At 46.3% G+C, this 24,690-nt stretch overlaps 2 protein-coding genes across 2 annotated transcripts in view; one reads left to right on the top strand and one right to left on the bottom strand.

The window, feature by feature from the left end:
* Nucleotides 1-6,211: 6,211 nt before the first annotated feature.
* Nucleotides 6,212-24,690, bottom strand: part of LOC8041333 (peptidase M20 domain-containing protein 2-like) — a 34,692-nt gene continuing 16,213 nt past the window's right edge. The window contains exon 6 of the mRNA XM_040219496.1: nt 6,212-6,531. Within this exon, the coding sequence (XP_040075430.1) occupies nt 6,212-6,531 (320 nt within the window). The remainder of the gene's footprint in view (nt 6,532-24,690) is intronic.
* On the top strand, nt 7,351-9,868 carry LOC121048176. The gene has a single exon (XM_040504208.1). The coding sequence runs from the start codon at nt 7,836-7,838 to the stop codon at nt 9,753-9,755; it is 1,920 nt and encodes a 639-aa protein (XP_040360142.1). The 5' UTR covers nt 7,351-7,835; the 3' UTR covers nt 9,756-9,868.

Raw genomic sequence — 24,690 nt, 5'->3', positions numbered from 1 at the left:
GGTGTTCAGCTGTTGGTGATGCTTGATCGGTGCAATGTGTCAGTCGAGCTCCAACTGAGGGTGATATGAGGCGGGGCAGCTCTGTGGTTTTACTTGTCGTTTATTCTGGTGTCTTTCGTTTTTGCGCGAAATATTGCGGATCACAACAGCTAGGCATCTTCGTCCAATGAAGCTCTGTTTTACTGATTGGCGTTTCATCGAATAGTGGACATTTCATCGAACACCGCTTCATTGAACGCCAACTCATCAAGTAGCTTGATCGAATTATGTTTCCGCTATCAAATTATTGCAGATATAATAACTACGCTCGTCATATTTTTTAAATAACGGTAGCCTTTAGCGAAAATTTTGTTGCATAGTTAGTTTCGGCCGTCAGCAAATAGTGAAAAATATCTATCTACCTATCTCTCTCTCTCTCTCTCCCTATACATATATATATACAAAGGCAAAAATGCGTACTGTCAGAGTTACTAATTCGAAGTTTACTACGACGTTTCGAGCGGGGACCACTCCTCATCACCTAATGAAGAACGGTCCCCACTCGAAACGTCGGAATAAACTTCGAATTAATAACTCCGACAGTACGCATTTTTGACTTTATATATATATATATATATATATATATATATATATATATATATATATATATATATATATATATATATATATATATATATATACACAATTTACTAATACAATGTCTGGACATTTACACTTACCAAGTAACCATTTTCAGCTGTGATTTGAGACTGTGTTGCGGTTATCCCGCTCTTATTTATTTATTTTTTGTTTCTCTTGTTTCTGGCCTTTTTAGTATAGGCTTCCACCAGCTCGCTTGCGCGTGAACTCTAATTTCAAGTGAAACAAGTTTGTAAATTAGGGTGACACTATATAGGTTTGAAATCCTATACCAATATTATTGCCATTTGGTGAGCCACGTACAAATTTTGAAGTATATCTTTTCATCTAAATAATCAATTAGTAAATCGAATAGCAATTCGGACGAATTTACTACGACGGGAAGAACGAATTTGCAAATCTCATGGCAATTAGGAAATTTCAGCCATCCTTGGTTTCCGATTGGTCGCACTCAGTAGCGGCTCCCTCCGCACAGAGTAGCCTCGAGTCAGAATTCGCGGAGTCTCTACTGACCGGCCAAAAAAGTGCGGCGCTTCAACTGCTCCCACCCAGACGACTTGATGTATTTGTATATATGACATCGGCCGCGATCGGCGATTGAGGTTCCGTTAGCCGACGCAAGCGTCAGCGGACGTCTCATATTTCCATACTCTCATTTAACTACAGAAACAAAAACAACAAAAAAAATCATCCAGTTCATGTTCACTATGTTCACCACTGACAAGATAGTCGGTAGTCGACGAGTTTCCGTGCAAAGCCGATCAAAACGAGGCACCAGATCAACTTTTACGGCTGCCATCAGGAAAGATCTGGCTTGTCGCGTTCCCTCAACGTCACTCCGAATATTGTTTGTGCCCCGCGCACCATCCTCTTGTAGCAATATTTTTATTGTCCCCATGTGATTTCTTTTTTATGTTCTTACTGGTGTTTGATCATAATTCGGTCATTGAAATAGTTTTTGCTGCCGACCCTACCATTATTTTGACCCTCTGGCAGCAAAGGAATATTATGCCGGCATTACACACGAAATAAGAATGTAGACACTCCGTCCCATATCTCAAATTACATCACAATGTGTTTACACAACTGTAGTGCAGAGGTATGATGAGCAGGGTCTGAGAAAATATTAGTTTCAGTATTTTCAAAAGAGCGACGAAGCAAAATAAAGAAAGGACCGCCAATCGGCAGTGCGTGCAAGCAGAGGCAGTAGTGACAGTAAGCGCGAGGTGTGTCTTTCGTACGGCCGGCATCAACTCACGCACTGTCTGAAGATGTACTCTGTTTTACTCGTAGGATTGCAACGCTGCGGAATGTAGGCGTGTGATTTCAGAAAGCGCGTCCTACCATTTCTGCGCGAGAGTGCTCCTGCAACCCAAGCATTGTATACAGTTACGTCCTCGCGCCCGTGCCTTGGCCAGGCCCGTACACAACTTATGCAGTATCGAAAAGGCATAGTTCAAAATTGACGGTCCCACTTTTCCATACCGCTTCAAAACCCCATCTCGCTCAAATCACTTGGCAGCCGGACAATTTTGGCAGGGGGCCTCAAGTTGGGGATTATCCGGTACATTGTCCTCCCAACAATGAACGTGGGCGCGACGCGCCAGAGGGTGAACACGTGAAAGGAGGGGCGTAAGAGTGGAGAAGGAAACTCAAGGTCGCAAGCAACGGGAAAAAGGGTTTCGAAATTGGCGCGCAGGTTTTGCAGCATTTGCTCATACTAGAGTAACTGTATATGCTCCGCTTGCGGAGCAGAGTACCGCAATGGTGCCATTCTGGAGCCAAGCACTGCGGGAAGCCACGGTCGGTTTTTGCAGGGGACGCGAAGGTGCAGACGCGAGGCGGCGTGCTGTGGCGTGCTGTGGCGTGCTGCGGCACGCCTCGTAAGGAAAATAGTGCGGCGTGCGGCGACGAGCCGCGCAGGCGCCGTCATCGTTGTCCCGTTGTTTCCTGTTTCCCTCTCGATTGCAAAAATTGCACCCGCGGATCCTGCAGGTCGCGTGTGAAGTGAAGTCGTCCATACATTGCGGTAAATGACGCAGCGGCTGACGAAAACGCCGTCCCCTCGCTTTCGCGCAGGAGCTCGCCGACTCGCCAAAATGGCCGGATGCGCCGGTCGCGTATCGCGTACCACTCCGCGAGAGCCGCAGACGCGAGAAACGCGATCGTCGTCCGTGTCGTCTGCTTCCCATACCTTGGAAACGGATGTCCTAAAACATCGCTCGCGTTATAAAAAAAAAACAGGATTGTATTGTACCCAGTTGACGCACATAATCTTCAATGACTTAGGAAGCTTTCGGTTCGTTCGATTTTAGTCTAGGATCTATATTTGGCGGAAAATATGTTCCCCCGAAACTCGGCGCTCTGGAAGGCCGCTTTCCCGCACGAAGGTCGGATCCAGTTCTGCCCACGTGACCACTCCTCCGCCAATACGGAGATGGCGGCGAAAGGAAAAGGAACGCGATACTCTGGCTCTGCAAGCAGAGCCTATACAGTTACTCTAGCTCATACGGACAGCCAACGCCGCCCTGGTGGTTCAACTAATGTTTTGTTCAAGGTGGCCGCCGTGCTACCGCAGCCTTAAGAACCATATCTTTCTTCGCTAATTAAAAATTATATTAACAGATTTAGTTAGTTATTTGACTTATCGTGCTGATTAGCCCCCAATAATATGTCCACCTGGACGTATGACTCACCTGCACACACCGCTTTGTTGATCGCTATAGACCATTCCATTTAGCGCTCTCTGGGTGGCACCATTTTGTTCGACAGCAGCGCCCTCTCCATACATCCGGGAAATTCAGCGGGTTCGGCGGGGTAAAACGAGAGAGAGGGCACGCGCCCGACTCCGCTAGCAGACGACAAACTGGGAGGTTGCCATTCTCCATCTTTGGGCTGTAGCGGCGGGCTGTACGGAACATAGAACTCTCGCTCGTGGCTGCCGTTGTGAAGTGATTCGCCTTCTTAGAATAGCTGTGGCTACTCCAAAATCAGCCTATAGCTCTCTGTTGTTCTAGTTCGGTAAATGATCAACTAACATATTTTTTTTCCGTTACTTAAATAGCAGTTGAGTCAGCCGGCAGTACTACCCTCTACTACTGCGTATATTGTAGCAGGAAAGCACGTTTTTATTTATTATTTCAGACTTCCACTCATGGTCGCTAAAGGCCTACACCAGTACGAACTTTGTATAGTAAATAAGGTGCAGCAACCGGATTTACTTTTCGCCGGAGAGACCAGCCAGTCTGACACAGTTTTCCCTATTTCTTTTTTATTTGCACGCAGGTAACAGCGCAATTGAACCCTGTTAGTCTTGTTTTATCTAGCATAGTATTGCACGATAACTGGCATACCAAAATATGCGCATCTGCACTTGAAATTTCCAAAATTACGCGATTTTAAACAGAGTTTGCATGCCAGCCGGATGCCAGGTACTGCCCACTCCGGAGAGCAGACGACATGCGTGGTGAGAGGGAGAGGGCATTTTTTCTCTCCATTACCCTCTCGCTATGACCCTAATGGAACGGTCTATAGCCTTCACAGCTTTTTAAAAACAAATAAGTAAAGCCCAAAAAATACACTTTGCATAGATAGGTCCAACCTTCATAAGGTCAGTGCAGGTACATGCATAACTGAGAAGCCAGGATTCTAAAGCAGGTTAAATTACGACTTCCATACTATTCTAAGAAATGACCTGTCCCTGGAAAGAAAGAGATAAGCTAACATTGCTGACTGGAGAGAACAACCATTTATGCTTTGTTGCCGCCCCCCCCCCCCCCTAAAATGATAACTACCGTAGAATACCGTGCATCCGCCCATTCCACACTAAGCGCTCATACCCAAATTTGTAAGATCTGAGAAAATATGCACAGTACATTGATATGTAAAATTGATGACTGGACAAGCGCTCATCTCCCATTTTTTCGCGATTATCTCTAAATTTTGAGTGGGTGCTTGCCCGGTATTTTACGGTAGGTAAATCACAAAAAGCAAAAATAGCTCGATATTTTTTTTGTGGTTACACATTTAAGGTTATTTTACTCTTTACTTTTACTTGATTCACTCTTAATTTGAGGTTGGCTGTCTTTCAGAGTATCATGGTAGTATAGAATAACTATAAACAAAATTTTCAGTACTTCTGTTTTCAATAGAATTTTATATGAATATCACCTGATATTCTAGTTTGCACTATTAATTAATGTTACAGAAAAGCAAATAGTAGGGTATAGTGCATAAAAGTGCATTTCATAATGTTCTTTGCAGATCATGTATGCATCATCTCCCGATGAACTGGATGCTGCGACAGAGGAGCTTCGACAGAAGTCCCACCAGAGATATGTCGCACGAGTGGAGGCTTTTCTGGAGAGGAAGGAGGAATGGGTGCTCCTTTTTCGATCCAGCACCACAACAAGAGGCCACAACACAAATAACTTTGCAGAAGCGTCAATTCCTATTCTAAAGGATGTGGTACTCTGCCGTCGCAAGGCGTTCAATGCAGCGGGGGACGCAAAACAGCACAAGCCGATGACCCCAGCTCTCCCGCTCAACCCGCGAGACAAGGAGCGACCGACAACTGGATGCACTCCCTCACGAAAACTCCAAAATTGAGGAAAATAGTCGAATTTTGTGACATGGTTCATCCAGTGGCAAGTGGTGAAACTGCAACTGTCTTTTTTTAACCACCGGACTGCAGAAACTGTAATTCGGGCACTTCGGTATGCTGCAGCCTTTCGGCATAGCCACCGAGGGATTGATCACAAACAATGTAAACACTACTCGAGCAGCCAGAAAACGACAGTGTGCTCCGCGAACGAAGCGCAACCAGAAACCCGTTCAGCAGACGATGCTCGGGAATGACTGCGCTGGAGTAGTAGGGTCATTCTCTTGCTTCATTTACCACATGATAGATGGTGCTTGGCTCTAAGCATTATCATATTTGTCAATTTTCGTCACATCTCTAATTATGCTACAAAATGTGGGTCTGAACATTATTTAAGAAAACTTTTTGGGAAACATTCGCCGGCTATTTATTGTTTATGATTGTGGTGCTGGTGAGATAGGCTCTTACCCAATAGGCGACGTGGATTTGGCTGACATGCAGTGGTTCCGCGGATGCATCGCTGTGAAAAGGCAAAGAGCTTTCGAAGGAAAGAAGGTCTAAGAGTCTGGTTTTCTTTTAAAAGTTCTATAGCGAAGAATTTTTTTTGACAAGAAAAAAACAGTTTGAGGATTTTTTCACTACAAAAATTTATGATACACTGAGACACACTCTTTCTCCACCCAAAGATAGTGCTAGCGGTCTGAACCGGATGCCAAAATTTTAGAGCTAAGTGTTACCTTATGCAAAAGTTATCTGTGATATTCTCAAAAAGACAGTAGGGAAAAAAAGCTTGAGGTACACCTAAGCACTCCTTACGAGTTGTGAATGCAAAAGCATGCAAGCCGCTCGTCCGCTCCCTTTGTCGTCTGCTGCATACTTTTCATCGCCGGTCAGCACGCGTGCTAATACCTGCGTCTGCTTTCAGACAAAAGAAGAAGGCAAAATCCCGAGCCGAAAGGGGTCAATCTGCATTCAGGAAAGGATTCTTCCCCTTCGAGAAAAATGGCCGTCCGGGAAAGTGGCGTTGTGCTCGTTCTTCATGGACTGCAGCAGCTGGGCGTCATCCAGCACGTCCAGCACGGTTCGAGCCAGGGCCTTGCCGGCAACGAGCGTCGCCTGGTGGGCGGCCTCTGTGGCTGCGGCTTCTGCGAAGGCGGGCGTGTGGTTTATGGCGGCCGTGCCGATGTCGAAGGACGGGTGGATCAGCGGCACCTCGTGCGACACGTTGCCGGCGTCCGTCGAAGCGCCCATGGGCTCGTTGCGGCTGGAAGTGGCATCCTCGAACACGAATCCTGCGGACATTCATAACCCGCATGTGACCGACTATACACCAACAAGGTGTTTCCAAATGAGCCTGCTTTGCCCGCTCCGGGTGTGGGCACTGCGCGTGCGCAGAAACCGAATTCGGGACAAGTGAAGCATTTGCGCATGCGCAGCACCAACAGTAGCACCACCGCAGTGGGGCGACGTCAGTGAGTTGAGTTGGTCTATACTCCTTTCACACCAAGCCCGAGCGCAGACGAACCGATGGAGGCAATCAAAAAACGCCAAACGTGCATCGTCACAGCGCTTGTTGTCTGTATGGGTGTATCCTGTCTCCGATGGATCGGTGGAAGGATATTAATAGCTATACCCCTTGTAACGGGCAGTAGCTTGCGCCACCTAGCCTATACCTAGCCGACTAAAGCGATTACGCGCAGCTTCGTCGAATCGGAACATAGGCTGCGGGCCGCAGCCTACGTTCCAGTTACAAGTTACCAAAGAAGTAACAAAATTACAGTAACGCGTTACTAGTAACGCGTTACTACCCAAGACTGCCTGCGGCTTGGCTGCACTCAGACATAACGGGAAAGTGTAATCAAAAGTAATGCGCTTTTCGCAAACTCCTCGAATTAGTCTTGCTTCTAACAGTAATTGCCGTCGATACTGTAACTGCCTCGTGACCCATAAGACCAATAGTATGAAAAGTTAATTAAGAAGTTTTAATAATTAGACAGCTTGCCTGGACGGTTATTCCTTCATGAAGTGTCCGTTGAGCCCAGGGTATCGGAACAAAACAAAAAACAAAAACGAAAAACGAAAAAAACAATATTTTTGGGCGGAACGGAAACGTAATCGAAACATTATTTATTATTTTGTTCCGGAGTGAAACCGAAAAATGTTCTTATCGGTTTTCGGTTCAATGGGAAATATCAGGTATTTCAGTAATTTGTTTCACGCAGCGAAGAGACTGCCGTTGGTTTGTGCCATAATTAAAGAGAAGACAAGCAAGCCATCGCCCCCGCGTCTAAACTCCGGGCGAACAAGCATAGCAAAAACAAAGACAAAAATACAAAGACAAACAAAAAAACATGACGCAAGGCGCCATTGCTTCCCACCAATGAGAGCGCGGTGGCGCGACGCCTCCACACGCTCTCAACGCTCTCTTTGGCTCTTGCGCCCTTTCCCTCCACGCTTTCTTCGGACGACACAGGCACACAACAGACTACGGCAAGCGCGGGAAGTTTGCGACACGGCGTTGTAGAAGTCCATCTTTTGTTTTTCTACGGGTACGGCAGTCTGAGACTCTGTTGCAAAAGTGTACTTCTTCATCCCTATGGGGCGCGAGAGAACTAATCGCGCCCGAAAATTTTTCAACTATGACAGCGTCTCAAACAAATCGACGTGTCAGATTGAAGACTGCCAGCACGTTGTTTCTGGAGACCACGGCGGAAACTTGGAGCGCCATTTGCAGCGGCGCCACAAAGAGGTATACGGCAAGTTGCTTGCTGAAAAAGCCACAAAGCGTGTTGTACTAGGCCGGGATGAAGACTCTCCTGCCGCAAAGCTCAGGCAAGTGGACATAACAAGCATGCTTCAGCCGACTTCATCGAAGTGCGTTTGGCTTGAAATAACGGAGGACAGCATAATGAAAAGTTGCGTCGAGCTCGTGACGAGAAACGGACGGCCGTTCCGACTCGTCGATGACTCCGGCTTTCGACAGATTATTGATCCGGTCCTCAAAGCACTCGGCGCCAGACGGGCTATAACAGCGGCGACTGTTAAGGACAGAGTCCAGGAAGAAGCCAAGAGCAAGCGAGAGGAGATTTCTTCGTCGCTTAGAGGAAGGATGTTTTCTCTCAAAATTGACTGCGCGTCCCGACTTGACCGGGCTTTGCTCGGAATCAATGTACAGTACGCGGAAAATGGAAGGCTAGTTCTTCAGCCATTGGCCATGAAGGAGCTTTTTGACAGACACACTGGGGAACACCTGAGGCTTCAAGTTAAAAGCACACTGTCTCGCTACGACCTCAGCATCAGCCAAGTCTACAGTGTAACAACCGACAACGGAGCTAACATGCTGAAGGCTGTTCGTCTTCTCGGTGAAGCTGATGATGAAAGTGATGACTGCAGTTCAGACGAAGAGGCCGACAGCGGCGAGCACGCATTTGGAACCTACGGCTTAATCTCTCTGCTGGACAACCCAGAGGTTACTCACCTTCCAGGTCTTGACGACGCAGACTTGATGTTAGGCGTCAGGTGTGCCGCGCACACACTTCAGCTGGCCGTTACTGATGCCCTCAAAGAGTCTGGTTCCTGCACCATCGTCGCAGAGTGTCGCGCGCTCGTGAAGAAACTCCGCGTACAGAGTGCTATGGGCTTGATAAGGAAGCTAGGGCTAAAAAAGCCTGTCATCGATTGCCCAACACGATGGATGTCGACGTTGAATATGTTGGTCAGGTTGACTGAATTGAAGAGCTTCGTCGAGGACTTTCTATCGGAGGAAGAACGCTCCCGCTGGATCGAATGCATGTGGGCAGAAGTTGAAATGCTCACGGTGGCCCTTGAGCCGGCACAAGTGGCCACGAAGAAGCTTCAGAGAGAGCAGCTGACAATTGGAGACTTCTATGATGCATGGTTGACCTGTGTCTTAAGCACCTCCAAGATACTGTCGCCACTGGCAAAGGCCCTGGTTAAGTTCATGAAGAAGAGAGAGCGAGATCTCTGCGACACAAATATTTTTTGCGGTGCACTGTACATGGAGCCACGCTATCGCCTTCTTCTTACCACCGAGCAAAAATGCCAAGCAAGGCTGCACCTGAGCAAGACCTGGAAACGAATTACAGGCCTTCAACCGAAGCAGGACATCAAATACATCCAAGCAAGCGTGGCAGCAGCTCCAGCGGAGCCACAAGATGCCCTCGAAGCGTTGCTAAAGGAAAAGGAAGCTGAGGCTGGCGCTCACCCTGAAGCAGGTGGGCTAGGCCCAGTGGACATCGCATGTTTGTTGGAAATGCTGGACAAAGAAGCACGCCTTCCAAGAACCACAAATGTACTGGCATTTTGGGAAGAGCGGAAGGAACGCCAACCGGAACTGTATTCTTTAGCGAAAGTTGCCCTAGGTGTGCCAGCCACACAGGTCAGCGTGGAGCGGGCATTCTCGGCGCTGAAATTTATTTTATCGGACCAGAGGTCTTGCCTTTCACTGAGCACACTTGATGACGTGCTGTTTCTGAGATCATGCTCGGTGCCTTGATCATGATCTCATTCTCAAGGCAATGAACATGATCTCAGAAGCAATGTCGTTTCCGCGGATTCCTCTAGAGCGCCTGAATTATATATTTTTGTGTAAAAATAAACGTTACGTTCCTTTTACTTTTTGTTGTCATTTTTTTTTTCATAAAAAGAAACCGTTACGAACCGTTACGGAGCATTATTTTTTCGTTCGGGAGCGGAAACGGAACGGAACTTTTTTGTATGGAACGAAAATGAAAACGGAACGAAAAACATTTCGTTCCAACGCCCTGTCTGTCTATGCTAGATCGCAAACTCAACGATGAAGTTAACTCAATCGGTCGCTGATTGGCTGCCCTTTTGGTCACGTGATGTGACGTTGCGATTGAGTTTTTCCCTACGGATTCCGATGGAGTTCGAGCTATGCTGGTGAAATAATGAAGTTCGCGGTGACGTCAAAATGTCGTCACGATTGAGTTTGGCGATGGAGATAACTTTGTAGTAGTCGGGCAGCAAAAGTTGCCAAAGTCAATGAAGATGGCGACGTTCAAGCTCGCGGACGGGGCGGACCAAAGCGGACTATCGCTACGTTTTTATGTGTTCGCCGTTCAAGGTTCGTCAGGAACGTAATCGGGGAATACTGCCCGACACTCGCTGGTGCTGACATTTGCCGTGGAAGCTTTGGCGGCGTCGCGAGGGGCCCCATATGGTGACCGCCGAGCAGCAAGTGCTCTCTTTGAGCGTTGCTGGCGGCACATTTTGCTCTCTGATTTTGCTGCGACGAAGACGTCACCGTGTGTCGGTATGCTGCGAATCGCATTCTTTGGATGCTACAGAGGCGATAATCGATAACCCGGGGCTGAAGGTGGGTGGGCTTCGCGCGCCAAGTGAAGACGGAAAGACGACGACCAAGAAGTTCAGCGATACGAATTCAGTGGTGTTGTCGGTAAGTGCTCTATACACATTTTCTCAATGCGCTTGCACGAGAGCTCTCGGTAGAAAATGGGTGCCTCGTTCACCGTGATGAGTGTCGTGTGAGATAGTCGCACGGATTCAAGCTTACTCGTGATTCCATGTGTATCATCCAAATGTCTCGGGCCTCAACATCTGGAAATTGTTCTGCTGCAGCACGTTGTGTACGTTTTCATTTTACGATTGCAGGTTCAAACTGGTACAGTATCTTGTTCTTTTGCTTGTGTTGTCTGAAACGTTTCTGCTGCTTTTCTGCCACACCGGGTAGGGCGCCTCGTCAAGCTGCAAGCCATGCAGCTTGACGTTTGACATTATATGTCCCATCTCCCACCTTTGTATATAAAGGAAAATAAAGAGATTATTAACTCAATTGACACCTCTTTGCTCTGAAGGCATAATTTTGGGTATTGTGCGAGACAAGTGGAATATCTCCATTTTTTTTTCAACTTTTTTATTATTACATTTTCAGCCTTTATGGGATGCTATGCAACTACTATCTCCAAGTAGAGGCTGCATTAGCATATAGAATTTCTATCTAGTCTTGATGTGCTTTTGGACAACTGAAAAGGTTATGAAACATTCATGTCAGATACCGCCTCATTGTTGTGTGCAGGTGACAGCGACAAAACCCTGAAGCCATGCTTGCACACCAATTCCTCGCAACCCCAATGGATGCTCTGCTGTTCTGAGTCCAAGCTTAACAAAAAGCATTGCTTAGGATTCTGTCGTAGAGCAGTGAATAGGATGCTGAAAAGCAGGTTCCGGTGGTTGTAAAGGTGCTAGGCACAGTAACATCATTTGACTTTCTGCACAATGCGGGCTTGTATAGCTCTATTTTGGGGCCTCTCCCTTGAGCCCCAAGAGTCCGACCCCGAGGACGGTGTAAGCTTTGACAGCAGAGGACGCGCTGTGCAGTGCTGAAAATCTGAGAGGTGGCCACCTCTGCAAGTATGTGCTGCCTACCAGGGTCTCCCTGCTCAAACTTGAAGCCTGGCAGCTGTTGAGGCTACTACGAGCTTTGTCTCTCGTCACATCTGCGAAATATACTTGTGTGTATCCGCTTGCAATGTTTTGTCATACTTTGTAACTTGCCAAATCAAGTAGACACAGTAAGTCCCTTTGGCTGCAGAGTGGTCTACCTAAAAGACAGTTCAAGCAGAGTTTTGGTATGGCACCTAAAAATGGAAGTTTGTAATAAGTTGATGTTTCTGAAAAAGCTTTTTAACACAATGCTTTTGGCAGGGTAACCTTGCAAAAATGCAAACCGCATAAGCGAAATGTCGAGGCATTAGAATAGAGAATAAAAGAGGGCCTCCTCATGGGTGGCATCTTGTTTCCCATTGACTGCATAAGCATTCTGGCTCTAACAGTATATTGTTCCAAGCATAGAGGAAGAAAAGGTGAAGAATTAACTGTGGTTGCTGGTATCTGGACAATTGAACTTGCACCGCTGTGTCACCGTTAATTGTGAAATTTCTGGTGCCCTGTATATGAAATATACATCGACATCTGAAGTCGAGATATGAGTCCCGGCACATAAACAATTGCACCGAGATTTCCTGACCCAAAATTTGTATTCGATGTATGACAATTTTGTCGAGTGACCAAGGTAGTGCTGCAAACCTTTTTTCCATGCTATACTGAAATCATGACAGACGCAAAATGGTGCCTAGGGAGCATGTTTTATTGTGCATGGAAATTCTGCACCCCCATGAGGGGCAGCATGAGTGTGGTCAGTGAAGATGACTGCTGGCTATCTGCAGCTGCTTGTCCCTCCACAGCCTGCAAACAAAGTACACGAAAAGGGTGAATGTTTATAAAAACAAGCATTTTTAAAGACTATGTTACAGAAATTGCATAGGACAAGAGAATCCCAGGGGTGTGGTGAGCAGTAGTGTATGGCATACCACTGCTTTTATCTTTTTAGAACTCTTATGCAGTGCTGGAATTATCAAGAATGCGAGACCCCTGAAAGACATTTTGTTTATGCGGGCACCTTCCTAACCAAGGAACTGCTCAGACCAGCAAGCTCATGCTGCGGGTCTTCCAGTACAACACGCAACCTATGAAGCAAGCAGCCTTGAGCAATGTGCACCTAGCATGATCCAATCACTTTGCAGCAGACAGGCCTGCTCTGTCCATCACATGAAAAATGGAAAGTGAAAAGTTGGAAATCACTCACTTCGAAACACAACACAAAGTCCGAAAATAAAAAGGAGCGAAAACAGAAGAGTCCTGCATTCACTTTCCTTTATGCTATAACTGTCTGTCATAACTGATTCCCAATGACAAGTTAACTGTTGTTCCCGTCAATGTTTTTGGTGCTGTGGAAGTCCAGCTCTTCCGCATTGCATTGAGCAAACAACAAAGACTGTGAGCCCAAGCTGCTCTGGGTGTAACTCAATAAAGCAAGGACGAAGAAACTTGGCCTGGAATAATTCATTAGTGCCATATGACACAGGTTTTCTTTCGACGGTTCTCCAAACAATGCTTGCCAGCCAATTTTAGACCTTGACTGCACTTCTCTACATCTAGGGCACTCGTGCTGTAATGTTGGGTGCCCAGCAGCATGTGCAATGCAACCAGCTGCTCCCGCTGAGTGGGCGAGAGGTCCTAAACAGTGCAGCTGGGGGCAGTTCAAGCCCCTCACCATCCAGGGTGGCAGTGTACAGCTGCAGCTGAAAAAGATTAGCACAAGTGACCGATGACCGGAGTAGCAAAATTGCGACAGGCAGCGCTATTGTTCCCGAGCGCGCCGATAGCAAGTGCCAGTCATGTTCCATGTCTCAACGTTGGTGGCTGCCAGAAAATTGAGGGATAAGATAGCTTTCAGAATGCAAGCTTTAGGATGGGCTGCTTTGTGCCGGCCACCACCGTGTCGCGATTTTGCTGCTCCGGTCGTTGGTCGCTTGTGCTTATCTTTTTCCACTGCAGCTCTACCTGATGACTGGTGCACAGCTGACACGACAGTTTCAGTAGCATGCATACATGGTTTGCAGGTAATGTCATGTCAGTATAAAAGACAAGACCTTTGAGTACTTCCAAGGGCACCGTGTTGGTGACCACCACTTGGTACATGTCAGATGTGGTTAATGGCAGAGGCTGCTCATATTGCCATGCACGTCTCCGAGCAAGCTTGCCCGTGGCCGAATGTTTATTGTGCTTAGCTTGCACACAAAGGGCTGAGGTATGATGCCTGGCCGCACATGCACCTTTTTGTTATTTCTGTAAATGTTGCATTCTGGTTTAATTCAAGAATCCCATTGCTTGTTCAAACTCAGAATGTTCTACGCGCCGAACTTTCTATACCGATTGTTCCAGAAGTCCACGCATATACATGAGGGGCTCTGCGTGGCGATACAGAGAGAGTCTCGCTCTTGCGCTCAATCGTGCTACTGCGCCGACCTTCGATGCCTGTGATGCTACCTCTTTGTATTTTTGTTTTCAGCACAAGTTTGCCAAATTAAACGTTTAGTTTCTGTTCATTCGTCACCTGACCATATGTCATTCGCGAAATTTTGGTGGATGTGCGGGACATTAACAAAAAGGTGCACGCGCGGCCAGAAATCGAACCTTGGCCCTTTGTGTGGGAACCAAGTATGAGAACCATTCGGCCACAAATGCGCTTGCTCGGAGACGTGCGGGGAAATATGTGCTAGTGCAGGCACTTGGGCTAAGCCTAGGCAGAAGTTTAAACCGTCAAGTGATGATGACAAAGTTTGTCCGTGTTTGTCCAGTTCAGTACGCAGAAAATATTGCTCTGTGTGGTGGCGAGAACCATCTGCTACTTACTCTCAACTGTGACAGATTGTGATATCTAGCCAAAGGTGGAGGACGTGAATACCCGAGTGCAAAAAATGAAGAGAAGTATACAAAACTGCACGCCGATGATTTTGCTGAGTTCGACAGGCAATGCCCAGCCAGGTGCGTCCTGCTTCCACAGCCCTTTGGAGCAAATATTTTTAGAAGTGGACCTTTTATATAAATAGCAGACATTGGTTTTGGAATTGGTGAGCCAGTTTTGTCTTAGTGTCATTCCCTTGTCCATTTCAGGGCAGTGGGTAGATGTGGTGCTGCCGGGAATGTTCGGTGGAAGCAGGTTGCTGTTGGGAAACGGGACCGGAGGCACAGTCTTTTTCCTGACACAGTCTCATTAATTGGATCTGTGTCTTGTCCCACACAAAACTCAAGTAACCATGTGTGGATTGTCTCTGCACCATGTGTACACTTAAGTTTTTGTAAGTCTTGCTGAGGTGTCACCTTGCTAGAAACATCACGGTTGGACCTACAGTCACCTTGGGAGCTACCGACCAGGCACAATATGTTAATGACAGCATCTTCTACATAGTCATGCACAGTGCAGGTCATGTTCACATTTTTGTGCAATTGCTGAGATGGGTACAAAAGCTGTCACTTTGGGCCACTGGAGCCAGCACAGTTCACCATGATCACAGTGTAGCAAAGCTGCAACCCCACAACATCAATGGCCACCAGCATGAGGCTACCGACGGCACTCATGCATAATACATGTCCTGACACAGGCGCAAACCACGTATTATGGAGATGAATCCAGACTGTTTTAGAGCGCAGCTCTTAGGGGCCCGTTTCCGGCTTGAGCGGCGTCGCCGTCGGCGTCGCCGTCGCCGTCGGCGTCGGCGTCGGCGTAACCGCGCGGTGCATCATGGGAAATGTCCCATAATGCACCGCGCGAGCCCCCCACCAAGGTCACGTGACCTCGTGGGGGGGTCACGTGACCCCCCGAAGTCACGTGACTCCCCTGAGGTCACGTGGCCCCCTCCTCGAGGTCACGTGACCCCCGCCGATGTCGCGTGACCCCCCGATGACGTCATCGTCACTGATGACGTCACCGGCATCCACATCGTCATCGTCATCATCACTGATGACGTCACCGGCATCCACATCGTCATCGTCATCATCACTGATGACGTCACCGGCATCCACATCGTCATCACTGATGACGTCACCGGCATCCGCATCGTCATCGTCACTGATGACGTCACCGGCATCCACATCGTCATCGTCATCATCACTGATGACGTCACCGGCATCCACATCGTCATCGTCACTGATGACGTCACCGGCATCCGCATCGTCATCGTCATCATCACTGATGACGTCACCGGCATCCACATCGTCATCATCACTGATGACGTCACCGGCATCCACATCGTCATCATCACTGATGACGTCACCGACATCCGCATTGTCATCGTCATCATCACTGATGACGTCATCAGTGACGTCACTGATGTCGTCACCGGCATCCGCATCGTCATCATCACTGATGACGTCATCAGCGACGTCACTGATGACGTCACCGACATTCGCATCGTCATCGTCATCATCACTGGTGAAGTCATCAGTGACGTCACTAATGACATCATCGGTACCCGCATCGTCATCGTCACTGATGACGTCATCAGTGACGTCAGTGATGACATCATCGGCATTGGGGGTCACGTGACCCCCAAGGTAACGTGACCCCCCCTGGTTAGTTTAACCCCCCCCCCCCAGTGCCCTTCCCTCCTCCTCCTCAAGAGCTGCGCTCTAATTCGGCGTTACAGGGAGTTGTAAGCGGCTTTCATTTTTTTATACCTACCATTTGGTGGTGGTGGAGCTGCCATCTGTGCTGGGTCCTCACTAGCACCTTTGGCCACAGCAGATGAGTCCTGCATCATCCAATCAAACACAAGTTAACGCACAACAAATTGGCAGCCTTTCTGGTTCCGCGTTGATGTAATGCCCAATTGCCTACACTTTAGAATTCAGGTATCGGAGTGCCTCATGCACAGCTCTAGAGAAATTAACTCGTCAGATTGAGCGCTACGATCCGAGCTTTCAAAGAAACATCACGAGGCAGCACACTCGTGCAAAGTCAATAAGACCAAAAACAACACAGTGTCTGTTTACTACAAGTAGCAAGTTTTAGGAGACCGTTACCGTGTTCTGCGGTGGCCACGGTACGGCTGGTAAGGCTTTAAGCGCGCTAAAAAGCATGCTTCAAAGTTACAGCGCGAGCTCCCAGTAGCAATTTCGCTGCGCACGGCAACGGTACGCTAAAACCGCCCATTGAGATGCCATGCACTTACTTACCAACACTGCAGCCGAGATGCCGAGTGGCGACGGACGAGGCGCGTCCGCCCTCGAAATCATGCGCCTTCTTCCGTGTCTTAGCGAGGAACCTTTCTCATATGGGCCAAGATTCTGTCCTACTCCTCGAGTTCAGCGAGGACACTTGGTTCACGTCCCCCACCAGACTGCCCAGTGGTAATCGCGACGTGAAAAAGCCCGACTTGACAGCAAAAATTCCAAAAGTGAGGCAAATCTTCGTACAGGCACACGAGCACTTGTCGTGCGACATCCAACGTCGGCCATGACGATTCATCACGATCGCGATGCAGCTCACGCATTGCGATCATCTAAATTGTTTCACTTACGTAAAAAGACATGATTCATGCGACCTAGACTTGACACCGGTAATTATATTTAGATTGTACCGCATTATACATTTTCAGAAGTTAAAAATGTTGCTTTTACAAGACCATTCGATGCGGCGTTGCGCATTTCCCTCTAGGGACATATTTTGGGGACAAATCCCGATGAAGTTTCAACTCAATCGCCACTCTCCGTCGACGTCATCAACGCGCCGCGATGAAGTTCCCTGCCAGTTGAGTTCGCCGCCGATTGAGATTAGGCTCCTCCCACCGGCGACGTCACGATGAAGTTTCTTCATCGCTTTTTCCAGCATAGACAGACTGGTTGAGCCTGATAAATACTCGGTGAAGAGAGCACCCGCGTAACTCATCCTATTTTTAAACATCTGTTAAAATTACAGTAGAGTAGATTGTTGGGCTAGTTGGCGAGAATCAGACACCAGCGCACTGTGGTGTCTGATTCTAGTCTTTTACAGTGCAGCTCTTAGGGGCCTGTTTCCGGCTTGAGTAGTGTCGCCGTCAGCGTAACCGCGAGGTCACGTGACCCCCTGAAGTCACGTGACCTCCCTAAGGTCACGTGAACCCCTTGACGTCACGTGACTTCTAAGGTCACGTGACCCCCTGACGCCACGTGACCACCTGAGGTCACGTGGCCCCTGAAGTCACGTGACCCCCTGAGGTCACATGACCCCCTGATGTCACGTGACCCCCCTCCCCCGACGTCACGTGACCCCCTGGCGTCACACGACCCGCCCTGAGGTCACGTGACCTCAAGGAGTCACCTATCCCTCAGTACGCTTCCATCCTCCTCCTCAAGAGCTGCGCTCTAACCGGCGTTACAGGGAATTGTAAACGGCTTTCATTTCTTTTTTGTCCTTGTTTTTGAGCGCTAAAATGTATTCCAAATGTTAAAATTAACGTCCAACACCCTGCTTTTGAAGATTGAGTAGCTTAATGAATTCGTGGGAATCGTCTTTTTTCTGAGGCGAAATTGGGTAGCGTGCGAACATCATCGCAGCTAGTATACTGCATTTTGTTAGTCCAACAGAACTGAACAAGCAACAGTGACATGGGATAAAAAATATAAAAAAAAAACATTTATACATTGTATTTGCTGCTAGAGCAAGGATTTGGCCTTATACACAAAGAATGACAGCATCTAGTGACTGGATGTATACAGGAAACAAAATATATAAAACGGGTGTATTTACAGCTCACAAAGACAATCTACTTTTATTTGTGAAAACAAGGTTCTGGAATTTCATTTAGATGTAGGTTTTTAATTTTTGACAAGTTTTGTTTTTCAATTTTATTTAAGACAGACGGAAGATTATAGCTTAACATTTGAAACCCATAGATTGTGCGATTTAATGAAATTTTCCAGCGCTCCCTTTTCCTAACGTCATGAGGTTAAAAAATAAAAGCTAAATTAAAAAAAAAAAAAAAAAAAAAAAGAAATAGTGGAAGGGTGGATGGATCGAAGGGTGGACCTATATCGTGTGAGGAGAGTATACTCATATGAATTAGGGGTGTCGCGAACCGGCCGAGGTTCGAGTTTGACCAGGTTCGACTTTTTCGAACCTTTAGTGGAAATATCGACGAACCTTTTATTGAGGTTCGACTCATGTGCGCATGCGCGACAGGCTGGCCAGTTGGCTTTGGATTGGATGGTGATGGCTAGGGGATGAATTAAGGGCATCACTGATTGGTTATTTCAGTTAATACAATACAAAACAAATTATGTTATTAACTTCTTTACTGATTAGATTCGGTTTCTTTTAATTGCAACTGTTCAAAGTCGAACTGGTCGAATCTGGTGAAAAGTTCGAAGGTTCGTCGAACCCCGAAAGTTTGACCTAAAAATTCGGTTCAACAAAAGTTCGCGACACCCCTAATATGAATCAAGAATAGATGTTAGATCCAGCTCTTTGAATAGAGGAGGAGTGTGTGTGTCAGGACACATTTCGTATTGTGCGAACAGATTTTTTTTTAATATGTAATTTATTTAGGTTGGACAGGGTTGTAGTGCTCCTGACCAAGCTACAGTAACTTAAAATTGGTTCCAAAAGAGTTTTATATATAAGCAATTTTAAACGACAAGGCAGTATATTTTTAAACTGGTACAATTTTTCCCTGCACTTTTGAAAGTTTTTTTAGCTATATTGATAGTGCGATCATTCCAAGACGTGGTTGTTAAAATAAACTCCAAGCGTTTTCACATTTTGAACGAGTTCAATTTTAGAGAGGTCAAGAACAATATTAAAACTTTAACATTTCTATTCTTAGGTCTGAAAAGGACCGCCTTATACTTTTGCTCATATTAAATTCTAACGAGTTTACTACACTCCATTCATATAGCTTCTGTAATGTGGTTTTGGTTTCATACACCAGCTCCTGTAGCTCAGTGCCTGAAAAAAATAAGTTAGTATCATCAGCATAAATGATGAAAGAGGGGGTCCTACTGATGTTAACGATATCATTTATATACAAAAATAAAAGAGGATCTAAGATTCCACCTTGTGGTACTCCAGGATTTGATAGGTTGAACGGTAGAATTCTGACCATTTATTACAACACATTGCCGCCAAAAATTGAGATATGATTTTATAATATCGAGTGTTACGCCACGGACTCCATAATATTCGAGCTTTTTTATGAGGGTAATATGATCGATACAATCAAACGCTTTAGAATAATCAATAAAAACACCTAGCTATTTTTTTTCCTTCGAAAGACTTTAAAATTAGCTTTTTCTGTTGCAACAATGCCAATTCTGTTGATCGGCCTTTGCGAAAACCGAACTGAGAGTCCGTAATTATTGCGAATTTTGTACAGGAACTTGTTGATCTATTATGAATGATTTTTTTCAAGGCATTTAGAAAACACAGGTAATATATTTTTTTTTTAGTTAGAGGCACAATAAAATTATAAAACAAGCAAAGAATGACCTCCTTCAGGACGACCTTGGTAGGGATGCCGCGAACCACCCTAGGTTCGAATTCGAAAGGTTCGATATTTTCGAACCGAACTGATGTTCGATATCGAAAAGTTCGATATTTTCGACCGTAGGGAGGTTCGAATTCGAAAAATTCACAACTTTCCAAAATCGTGGGGTTTCGAATTCGAAAAGTTCGAAGCTTTCACGGTTTCTAAAAGTTCGGGTTCGATTATTTCGAATATCTGTTTACTTTAGGTTCGATAAATTCGAATATTTCGAACTTCTCTAATTTGAAATTCGAGAGAATCGAATGTTTCGAATTCCTTTAGATCTAAAATTCGACCGTTTCGAATTTTTTAAGACATAAAGGTCGATAAATCGAAGATTTCGATTCGTTCTACATAAAGTTCGAAAAGTTCGAAGGTTTCGATTCACTTTTAATGCTAAATTCGAAAAAAAAAAAAAAAAAACAACTCGAAGGTTTCCGATTTTTTTTAAGTCCAAGTGCGCAAAGTTCGAAGTCCGGTTTTCATGTTCCGCCACAGTTTCAGTTTCAAATAACGTTTTCACGCCTCACTGGTTTTCACGAAATCAGGTTTAGAAAAATTCGGGTGTGATATTTAGACTGCGCGAAGTTGGTCAGGCAATTAAATGAGACGACGAGTGCCCCGGATGGTGCTGGAATATTTGTCAGTGCAGTGACGTGTAACAATTGATCAGTAATTGTGACCGCCAGCCCGGTGTGGTCATTAACGTGCATTACGAAGTAGTGATCCTACGAACGCACTGTTCAACGATACTCATCCAGTTCGGAATGGCCAGGGGCAGACAGGTGGTTGAGGTTCAGAAAAACCTTGAAGTGATCTGGCAAACTGCCCCTACCCCCTTGCACGCTGGTAGTAATCCGATCGAACGCCGCCCGAGTGACGCTGGCATAGTAAGTTTAGTTTGTACATGATGCAAAATCCTGAGTCTGGGAATGAAATTTGAAAGAAAAAGTGTAAGAAGACAGAAGAAAGGGGACAGGACAACGTCTCAAACTCAACTCAGCTGAAAACTCAGCTCAGGACAATGTCTCAAACTGAACTCAGCTGAGTATGAGACGTTGTCCTGTCCCTTTTTTTTCTTTCTTCTTACACTATTTCTTGCGAATTTCATTCCCAGTCTCGGGATTTTGCATCATGATCAACATACACCAGCTCGCCTGCACCTTGACCATTTTTTTGTTTGTAATTGCCTTGGAGGTTTATTTTCCGGGGCGGTAGGAACGCCGAGCAAAATGCAACGGAAGCTGACGCAACTTGAGGTCGAGGAGCGTTCTACCATACCAGTGGCGTCGGAAGAGGAAAAACGGGGGGGGGGGGGGGGGGGGGGGGGGGGGAGGGAAGGGAGGGAGAGCGCTCCAGCCTCTCCTCTACCCCCCTTCCAGATATTTCGGACTGTTAAAGAAAACAATACGGAGAAAGAGGGCATGGTCGAGCTTATTTTAATCTGAAATTATTTATGCATATGTATAGCTACTGTCGCTCTTCACTGCATAAAAGATCGCGTTGATGGTCATTGTTAAGGCCGGTTCTCACATGCAGCGAAGCGCTGACGTAACGCTGCTCACGTGCCGTCAGGTACTTATCGTATGCCATGAGCAACAGTTTTGACGGTGCGATACAAAGCTGGTGAACGCTCCCGTCTAGGGTGACCACCTTCCTGTAGGCGAAATGCGGGACACCCTGACCCCGTGGGAGGGGGGGTAGTAATAAGACGAAAACGGTATTTTCACGACTCAAGAAAAAAAAGTATTAAAAAATTCAGCATTACGCACATCCCGATATCCTGTGCTGCCCGAAAGCATATTATACACTTGAAAATTGTGTGGCGGCAATTAAGCTACAATAATTTTCACTCACACTGATATATTTTTTTGTAATTGTAATGGCCAATATTTTATAGGTGTCTAAGTTGAAAACAAAAATCGACTGCAGCAGACCCCAATGTAAGGAAGAGAAATTAGAAACAGAAAGTCTTTTTCGGCTTATTGTTTTTTGTCGATACTTACTCTTATACTAACATGCTCTTGCACAAAGTTAGAAATTTATATTGTTTTTTTTTTTCGATCTTTGTGGGTTGCAGTTGTTTTGCTTTGTGTGGCCGTCTCCACTAAAAATGCTTTCAACAACAACCGTTTCACATGACACAGTATGATTTGCAAATAATTACAATAGTTTATTTTTCAAATTTTGGAGAGCAATATTCGCTCGCAATATTTTGTCATCAAGGGGAGAGACAACGGCACAGGCGCGTCCCTCTCCTGCAAGAACGACGGTCGCTTCCCGCAGTGCTTGTATAGAAAATAGCATACCATCGAGAGTCACACGTTTATCAGTGACCTTCGCGCTACCCCGTGGCCTGTTCTTCGGAAGCGCCATAATTTGCGCAGTGAATGCTACGACAACGTGAAATGCGGGACATACTAAAAATTTCGGTATCTCTTGGGGACGCGGGACACGAGCCCTCAACGCGGGACAGTCCCGCGAGTCGCGGGACGGGTGGTCACCCTACTCCCGTCGGCATGTGCTTAGCACGAGGTCAGCGCTATGCTTGTTGCGCTCCGCTGCATCTGTGAACAGGCCTTTAGAAACTCGTTGTCAAAAAGTCAAATTTGGGGGTTTTACGTGTCAAACCAACGACGGGCATCTGGCACGCCCCAGCGGAGGACGGAGGATTAATTTGGACCACCGGGGGATCTTTTGACGTGCAACCGAAAGCTCGGTTACACGGCGCCTTCTCCGCAATAAGCCTCCGTCAGATTGCGGGCACGCCACCTCGGCCGGGATTCGAACCCTCCACAAGAAACTCGTTGTCAGGAGGCACTACTCGTCTCATGCTCGGTGGCTCGAAAGTTCAAAGCTGTCTTTTCGACCTAAATAACTGTGCCATTGGTAAAAATTAATCAATAAATAAACAACAATAAATGCAAAAATAAAAAGCTGGAGAGAAAAAAAAAGCTATCAAGAACCTGCCGGAAGTGTGTTCTTCCATATTCAGAGGCTCAGAACTATGAAACAAGTTTCTAATACCGAAATGTGTACAGGCCAAAAGAAAACACGTCCCAAAAGCGTAAAATGAGAAAAAAGAAAATTTTTTTTATGACGCGCTGAACTTGAACAATTTTAGAAATCTTCCCCCTTGAGTTAATTTATTCCTCGACGTGAAAAAACAATACATTCTTTTGTATTCTGCAGATGGTAATGATATGTACTGTCTCTGGTGTTAATTTAAATGCGATACCCAAACATTGTAGGCGAAAAAAATTATCAAGTCTAGCGCATAATTGTCCGTAGGTACGTGTTTGGATATTTATTCGAAACTTGTTTTGGAGCAACAATAATCATATCTTAAGACGACACTCACCTAGGCTATATATAGATCATTCTTAAAAAGTTTAACATCTCTACCATGAATAGCTTCGGCTATGACGCGCTTCAAATATGGCACAAACGACAATTGTCGCAAACCCGTCGTCCTTCCTCGCTCCTTCGGGAATCTATTTTTCTAAAACCAAGCATGCCAGATGATTGAAATAAACGGCATTGTCTTTCGCAAGGAATGCGGCACCCCATGTAAAATTGCGAAAAAAAAAATTACGAATGTACCTCACTGCTTGAATCCAAAAGAAACCGCCCGCCGGTCTTTCGAAGTTCGACGAGCTTCGACCTTTTACCCTAAAATATCGAAGTTCGTCGAACTTTTGACTTTTCAGGAATCGAGAGTTCGACAATTTTCGAATTTTTTAGATTAATAAGGTCGAAAATTATCGCAATTCTTTGCGTAGGAAGTTCGAAAGTTCGAAGAGCTTCGAACTTTTTAGTGCAAGAAGTTCGAAAGGTCGAAAATCATCGATTTTTTTGTCTATCAAATCGAAAGTTCGACAAGCATCGAATTTTGCAGCGTAATAAGTTCGAAAATTCGAAAATTGTCGAACTTCTTAGTTCAATAAGTTCGAAAATTCGACTTCCGTCGAATTTCTCGATATGGAAAGTTCGAAAATTCGAAATCTTTCGAACCGCTCGATTCGATCATCGAAACTTCGATTCGAAAAAAGTTCGCGGCATCCCTAGTCCTTGGTCGCAGTCGCCGTGAACTAGAGGAGGGGTAGTGAGCTTAGCGAGCGCTCACGGCTGCCGCGCTCCTGTCGACGGCTCGAGAGGGCGCCACTAAAGCATGTTCTGGATAGGCTGTATCATGAAGCAGGCAGCCAGGGCGGCTCGCACTGCGTTTGCTGCGCGATTAAACAGTAATTCGGCATGACATTTTATTGGCCACAAACGACAGCAAACACGGGGTAAATATCAGTTCAGAAGGGAGCCACTTCGCGCTGCCATACCGCTAAACGGCCAAACCGCAAGCCACTCCTGCTCGCCGAAGGCCTTCGGAACGCTCGGAACCGGTCGGATCCTCCGGTCCTATGACCGCAGCGCCGCCGCGTTCATCCGGGACCTTTCTACGCTCGTCGCTGGTCGGTGCCTGATCCCACTACCCCTTTCTGGTACGCGCCGCCTTTTCCACTGCTTTGTGGCGGGTATGTCGACGGCCGG

Source organism: Ixodes scapularis, unplaced genomic scaffold (genome assembly GCF_016920785.2).
Source record: "Ixodes scapularis isolate PalLabHiFi unplaced genomic scaffold, ASM1692078v2 PGA_scaffold2__306_contigs__length_199485367, whole genome shotgun sequence".
NCBI lineage: Eukaryota > Metazoa > Arthropoda > Arachnida > Ixodida > Ixodidae > Ixodes > Ixodes scapularis.
Note: the sequence above shows the minus strand (reverse complement) of the source record. Positions and strands in the feature narration are given on the sequence as shown.

Coding starts and splice junctions, on each gene's coding strand:
- LOC121048176 (XM_040504208.1), top strand. CDS start 7,836: ATGGGGCGCGAGAGAACTAATCGCGCCCGAAAATTTTTCAACTATGAC.